A 7,872-nucleotide genomic window follows, 5' to 3' on the forward strand; every position below is an offset into this window, starting at 1 on the left:
GAGAGAGAGAGAGAGAGAGAGAGAGAGAGAAAGAGAGAGGGAGGCGTTATTTATCTCTACAGGTACTGTGTAGTACCGTACGTAAATACACTCTGCTGATGTCATAATATATAACTGTAAGGAGGAAAAAACAACCCTCAACACTCAGTTGTTCTCATATTCTGCGCATTATTTATTGTTTTTTAAAAAGGTTGTGTAACACCAAGAAGACCAAGTACATGATTAAAATAATATTTTGATACACATCGCTATCACTTGAACACACTAGCAAGGACAATAAAGACTCCATAAACATAAATAATATCATGCAGTAGCGAGTGTTTTCATAGATGAGCATATCAATACAAGTATATTATTGTTCATGCTGCTACGGAACCACTTGACCAAACCATACAAGAGCTAATTATAGTAACAGTTTTGAGAAGGTGAAAAACAAAGCAGCCATATCAGGATATCTAGGTACTATTTTTAAAAATTAAAAAATTACTTAGATAGCACAGTTTACATGTCAAGAATACTATTTTGCTGCAATGGGTTAATTTTAGAATAGAAGAGTTGTGCTCTATATGCATTATAGGCTCTACAGTTCTCAGCAGAAAAAAACTATTTAAGTGTGTGTGAAAGAATGGGTGTGTGTGTGTTTGTGTGTGTGTGTGTTTGTGTGTGTGTATGTGTATGTGTGTGTGTGTGAGTATGTGTGTGTGTATATGTGTGTGCTTGTATGTGTGTTTGTGTGTTTGTATGTGTGTGTCAGAGTCAGAAAGACAGAGAGAAAACTAGTTTGCGCCGGGTTTTGTTTATACTCTTTAATTATAAAAAAGGTGCCCTCATTTTTTAGTCTTAATTTATTCAAAAATTTTGACTGTACTGTTCTATTTTGTTTAAAATCTCGTTTGCACTTATCTTATTTTCTTACATGACAAATAGTGTTTTATTCAAGACTATCGGAACAACAAGAAAGCAATATTTTATTTAGCAGAGTCTTACTTGCAGAACCGGAAGCTCCTCCCGACACTCCAACAATCCCGACTCTATTGGAACCGGTTCCGGGAGAACTGTTGGAACCGTTGCCTTGTCTTCCGGTACCATAAGCAGTTGTAGAATCTTTGCCAGCGTTCGTGCCGCTACCGTTACCATTGTTATTGCTGATGTTGATGTTTCCGTTAACGTTACTGTTGCTGCTGCTGCTTGCTGCTGCTGCTGCTCCGGATCTTGACACAGACATAGAACCACGCCCACTCCCATTAGCAGAAGCTCCTGAGGCCTTTCCCGCCGCTTGGGACGCCGAGGAAGTGGCGCCTCCAGCGACATAGTCTCCTCCTGCAGCTGCAGACTGTGAACCCGCTACTGCAGCGGCACCGGATCCACCCGTAGAACCGGTAGAACCGGATCTCCCAGTACTGCCAGCCCCGGAAGATGCTCTGTTATAAACACCAGCAGCTGCACTTGCTTCAACGCTGCCAGACGTTCTGACTGCCGGACTGTCATAAGCTCCCGCTGCTGCTGCTGCCCCCGATCCTGCAACCGACGCCGCGGAACCGTAATTACGACCAGAACCGGCACCAAGTCCGGAACTTGACACACTGGGTCCGGCCCCGGCCCTGGTCCCTGCTACGGTTCCAGCGGCCCTTACTGTGTAGTCATCAGCACCTGTTCCCCCGGACATCACGCCTTCCCTTGCACTAGCAGCCGTGGCGGCGCCACTAGCAGCAGATAATGATGCAACACGTGCACCAGCAGCAGAGAGTGACGCACCACGTGCACCAGCTGCTGACAATGATGCACCACGTGCACCAGCAGCAGACAATGATGCACCACGTGCACCAGCAGCAGACAATAATGCACCACGTGCACCAGCAGCAGAGAGTGACGCACCACGTGCACCAGCGGCAGACAATGATGCACCACGTGCACCAGCAGCAGAGAGTGACGCACCACGTGCACCAGCGGCAGACAATGATGCACCACGTGCACCAGCAGCAGACAATGATGCCCCACGTGCACCAGCAACAGAGAGTGACGCACCACGTGCACCAGCAGCAGACAGTGATGCACCACGTGCACCAGCAACAGAGAGTGACGCACCACGTGCACCAGCAGCAGAGAGTGACGCACCACGTGCACCAGCAGCAGACAAAGATGCCCCACGTGCACCAGCGCCGTTATACACTCCAGAATCGGTTCCACTGAGGATCGCTGCCGCAGGTACTGAACTCACGACAACCCCAGCTCCGTTAGCCAACGTGGCAGCTGTAGCTGTAGCCGCTCCTGCAGCCCCGACAAGATCTGAAGAAGGCGCGGCACTCAGAACAAGACCGCGGGGCAAGCTTCTAGAACCAGTGCCAACACCAGCACCGGCAACGGAGCCAGACGCAGCCAAGGACGAGCCAGAAGAACCGACTGTGCCTGCATCGGTGTAACCTGCTCCGGACAAAGCGCCGGCAGAACCGAGTCCCGTGAAGGACCGACGAGGACTTTCTACGACGCCAGAACCGACTCTCCCACCGGTGCTGCCGGCCAGAAGTACACCCCCAGACGACCCAGCCGCTCCGCCCACAACAGGACCATTGCTGAACGCCAAGTCTCCCCCAGACATCACGCCCGCGGCACCTCCATCAAAAAACGCGCCACCGCTTGGCATCACTCTGCCGTTGCCAAAAAATCTGCCATTGTTGCTATAGACGCCGCTGCCAACGCCGCTGTTACCAAGGTCAAAGCCCCCTGGGTTTCCAGAGTATCCGGAAGCGACGCTATCCCTGGAGCCTGTCAGAAGGAGGCCGTCATAGGTGGCTGCACCGTCTAGGGAGCTGGGTCCTGAAGAGCGACTGTCGTAGACCAGTTTGAGACCTCCCTGGCCCACAGCACCTGTAGTTGTACATGTCATTTAGTTTTGTAGTTTGTTCGTTCGTTGTTGTTTTTTGTAAAGAGTTTTTCGGCACTTGCAACACATAAATAACAAAGATTATGCTATGTTTGAGTAAATAGAAGCACATTGATACAATAATGGTGCTGAGAAAAAATAGGACAGATAGACAGAAAAACCCAGAAACATAAGAGGGTAAGTAAAGAAGTAGAAACTACCTGTGATGCCCTCCAATCATTCGCACCTAAGATAAGAGATGTTACTAGAAAGTAGGATACAAAGAAAAGAGGGAAAAGATATAATTATGTGATGTTTGGTAGGAAAGAAAGAGCATACCATACCAGAGCATCTACCGACAACCAATGTAAACATCATTAAATTTACATCAAACAAATAACCATAATATTAAATAAAAAATATGATAGGTTAAAAGTTGCATCAGATATGTTATGATAATAAAAACACTTAACATAATATCATAGAGACAGCCCCCACCCCCCAACCCCTCCCTTTCTCTCTCTCTCTCTCTCTCTCTCTCTCTCTCTCTCTCTCTCTCTCTCTCTCTCTCTCTCTCTCTCTCTCTCTCTCTCTCTCTCACACACACACACACACACACACACACAATCACACACACAGACATGCACATGCACACACACGCACACACACACACACACACACACACACACACACACACACACACACACACGCTCACTCACATACACACACATTACCTCTGAGAGAAGCATCACCAGCCCCAAAAGCCAACTCCGCGTCAGATCTTGCGTTTACGTTGTCTGCACCAACCACGATGTTCCTGCTCCTAGACAAACCAGACTGAGCTCCAAACCCCCCTGAAGAGACGAGGACATGATTTAGTTTAGTTTTACTAATAAGTAATAGATAACATTCGCTACCCCAGAATTATAAAGTTCTGTCTGCTCAGTGCCTAATTTCGAAAAAAAAATGACGTTAAAAAGTTTTGAGTTTCACAATATATCAAGCTTTTTCGAATGCTATTCTTTGAATATGTTGATAACGACTCCGAATAATCTTATGGTTGTCATAACGAAAATAGAACATTTGGTTTCTGACCTCGTGGTCTTAGTTACTCGTAACGGCCAAAATGTCTGATAGAACTTGGCAATTTTAAGGTAGCATTATTTGTATGCAGCTGCATAACAAAGAAAGTGTTGGATTGGAAACCACAGGGTAAAAGATCAAGAGGAAGACGACGTGGAACCTGGAAAAGAATCAAAGAAACTGATGTACAGAAAAAAAGAAGACATGGAATAACAGCAAGAGGCAAGCCAAGGATAGAGGAAGGTGGAAAGTGTTTGTCTGTGGCCTATACCCTGGTGCAGGGTGAGAAAGACAATGATGATTTATTGTATAGAGCAAATTACAGCTCAGCAGTACTCTCTGTGCGTTTTGCAGTTTACAAATTTAACCATCAGACCTGATAGCATTCTGAAGCAATCTTAATTTCCCGTGAAGCATAAAGTACAAGTTGCCATTTTATAGGCGCTAAAACACTAAAATGCTCACAAGATCTTTAGCTGTCTACAATAATAGTGGCATACCCATTCACGTTGGGTTTAACGTAAGCAAAATTCGTATGAAGTGTCTTTCCCATGGACACCAATTCGGGTGTGGAACGAATCCCCGAACACACAACCTCACAATTATGAGTACGATTCCTGTAGCCCAACCACTATTCTACCAACGCCGTAATAAAAGGTTTTACAGCTCTTGCAAGAGAAAGAGGTCGTATAAGTGGCAAGATTAAAGGTGTTACAAAATAAGAGAGTAACATACAAAGAAAAGAAAGGGGAGAGATTAGGACGATAGATGCTTGACATGAAGTAAAGAAGCAAACCACACCACAGTACCTGCAAACTATCAACGAGGACATGGTTGTATATCATATTAAATAGTATTCAATTTAAGCACCATGATAACAACAGTGTTAATTTATGAAGTTGCTTGTCCTCGGTATACATCGGGATGAACTCAAAGATCATTTAGAAGGCGGGGGGATTAGCAAGCAGGATTCTTGTTGGGAGATGGGGAGATCCTGCCTGTCAGGTCCAACCCAAGCTAAGAGGGAAACTGAATCCGAACTGACAGAGATACGCGATGAATACATATATTTTCCCACGCGAGAATCGAGCTCAAGTCTATTGTGAGCTAGGGCACAGAGCCTTAACACAACACAAACAAGCACACAACCACAAACGAACACACAACCACTCACATACACACACACACTCACACACACACACACACACACACACACACACACACACACACACACACACACATTACCTCTGAGAGAACCATCACCAGCCCCAAAAGCCAACTCCGCGTTAGATCTTGCGTTTACGTTGTCTGCACCAACCACGATATTCCTGCTCCGAGACAGACCAGACTGATCTCCAAAACCCCCTGAAGACACAAATTATATTAAATTTTGTTTTCCTGTTAGTGTTTTTACAGATTATTTTGGAGGCAGGCTTCCGACTCCGCCTGTCAGGGCCAACCCGAGCTGAGAGGGATACAATATCCCAACAGAAAGACCGAGATCCTAGTTAAAATTAATTTTGTCTCCTCACTCCGGAAAGGAACTCAAGTCTTCTGCGTGCGGCAGCGAAGCGCTTAACTGGTATCGCTACACCACAGACACTGGTTTGAAAAAAACAAACGTGGATATAATTTAATAAATGTTATTAAGTCGTATATAAGCAAAGGTAGAATGAAGCATACACTATGGACAAAAAGATGTATTCAATGGAGACCAATTACAGGAAACCAATCAAGAAAAAGATAAGAAAGAAAATGGCAAGATGACGTCAGCAAGCAGACCGGAACAACCTGGATACAAGGAACAGTAGATAGAACAGAATGAGAGTCATTGTTGAAGGGGTGCATCCTGCAGTAGTTGGACAACTCTAAAAATAAAGCAATGCTATAACAACCGTATTTGATTAAATTGATTGTTTCTGTTGTGCATTCCGATAGACACAAATTAGTAGTTTTTACAAGGCTGGTTGATTTAATCAGGGCCAACCTGAGCTGAAAAGGGATTTAATATGAGCATCTGAACTGAAATACGAAAATATTCGATAAGACGCTTTCCCACACGAGAATCGAACTCACGTCCATTGTGTGCAGCGGCAAAGCACCAACCACTACCCCAGAGACCGCTGCATATTATATATTTATAGAAAAGGATTTGAATATTTGGATCCCAGAAAAAAAAACAGCTAGAGTAGACTAAAGCCCTTACCAACCATCCACATAGTAAAAAAAAAATCCCCCTGCGTATAAATTTTAACTTTAATTGACCATTGACCATACTAATCATACACATACCTCATCCATCTATAAACCTATTATATATTTGGAAACTTGGAAACTTGGAAACACATGTGTCATAAAACTATGACAGTTACAGAGTTGAAACTTGGAAAGTACCTGCAGAAACATAGATAGGTCCCAATGACAGAGCCCGATTTTTTATTTATCCATTTCCTGAATTTAGAAATGTATATTTGACAAAACGTTCCCGTCCTTCTTTAGCCTTTGTGATTATTCCATTGAGAAAGGAAACAAATCTGCGTAGCTGTCCTTCACGGCGGAAGTGTCGAAAGTGATATTTCGCGAGGTGCATTTCGTTTTGAGAGTATAGATCTAGATCTAGGCCTTCTAATTTTTTAACATCTCACAAGATTTATTGCTACATTCCAATAGAGTGTAAATATAATGGGCCAATGACTTTCAGTTGATGTTAATGCACCGGTCATTCCTTTCATCGAAAGAGGTCCAGCTAGTTTTGAAATATATCAATGGTTATAGCACAGACTTGCAAGACAACACAAAGTAAAAACTAGTTAGGTTGAAAGTTCGTTCAAAAGTACGTATTGCCCGACCTCCATGCCATTTCAAAGGCTAAGAAGGACCAAAAAAGAGAAGTAGGACGGAAAAGGGAACGACAGATAGAAGGAATCATCCAATTCAAGTGCAAGATCTGTGAAAGAGTCGGAAATCATGGTTCTCCATTTATTCTTTTACTCTGATGCACTCGAAAAAGCTACGTACTCGTATGTTATTATTATTATGAACTTTCTCTGTCACCCTCTCCAGGTTGGTTGCACTGGGTCTACTCCTGCCTCGGTTAAATGATATAGATTTAATGCCCCTATCAATACTATTAGGTTATTAAGAGGCGGTTCCCCTGCCTCGATGCCTTCAATAGGAATCTTAAATAGCCTTATGGGGCTAGTATTGATAGGGCGGGAGGTCAATTTTATCCCGATGTTTGGTTAATAAACAGACACCTACCTATGGCAGGACCGGCTCTCAGACCAGAACTAAGAGTCAAGTCAGCGTTTGACCTGGCGTTGATGTTATCTGCACCCAGCACGATGTTGCCACTTCTTGAGAGACCAGACCGAGCCCCAAAGCCTCCTGCAGACACAGAAGACATCGTGAGGTAAGCTAGTCTTGTATCAACGAGCAGATCAAGAAGACACCACTTTCTCTAGCATATCAACGCAAACAACCACAGTGGAGATATTCTAGATCTAGCTCTTGAAGTAAAATATCCAAAAACACAGCTTTGTGACTGTTAAGTTTGCGGGTTATTTACAGTCGCTGATCGGTCGTGTTGTTTCTGAAACTTTTGAGTACAGTACATCAGGGCCATGACTGAGTAAGCTCATTTTTGCTTTTATATTCCTTTTCTTTTCCGCTCTTTTTAAATTTGTGTTTGTTTGTATACTACTGTAATTTTTTTGTCCTTCAATTTTTTTCATTCTTTCCTTTCTGTGGGGTAGAGTAGTGGGATTCTGAATGTTAATCACGTATTTTTTCCCTTTGTGGTTTTGAAATGTCTGGGGTTTTTTCTTCGAGGTGTGTTCTTTCTAACAGCGATCTGAACCAGCAGACTTAAACGTGAGGGCGGAAGTGTTGGAGTGTGTATGTGTATGTGTGTGTGTGTGTGTGTGTGT

The 7,872-nt window shown here is 43.9% G+C and overlaps 1 protein-coding gene across 1 annotated transcript in view; it reads right to left on the reverse strand.

Annotated features, from left to right (window-relative positions):
- Positions 1-7,540, reverse strand: part of LOC101864317 (fibroin heavy chain) — a 12,005-nt gene extending 4,465 nt beyond the window's left edge. The window contains exons 1-4 of the mRNA XM_005103425.3: positions 7,205-7,540; positions 5,189-5,308; positions 3,595-3,714; positions 988-2,865 (exon numbers count right to left, since the gene is read on the reverse strand). Coding sequence (XP_005103482.1) covers positions 988-2,865; positions 3,595-3,714; positions 5,189-5,308; positions 7,205-7,349 — 2,263 coding nt within the window. The 5' untranslated portion in view covers positions 7,350-7,540. The remainder of the gene's footprint in view (positions 1-987; positions 2,866-3,594; positions 3,715-5,188; positions 5,309-7,204) is intronic.
- Positions 7,541-7,872: the final 332 nt, after the last annotated feature.

Source organism: Aplysia californica, unplaced genomic scaffold (genome assembly GCF_000002075.1).
Source record: "Aplysia californica isolate F4 #8 unplaced genomic scaffold, AplCal3.0 scaffold00371, whole genome shotgun sequence".
NCBI lineage: Eukaryota > Metazoa > Mollusca > Gastropoda > Aplysiida > Aplysiidae > Aplysia > Aplysia californica.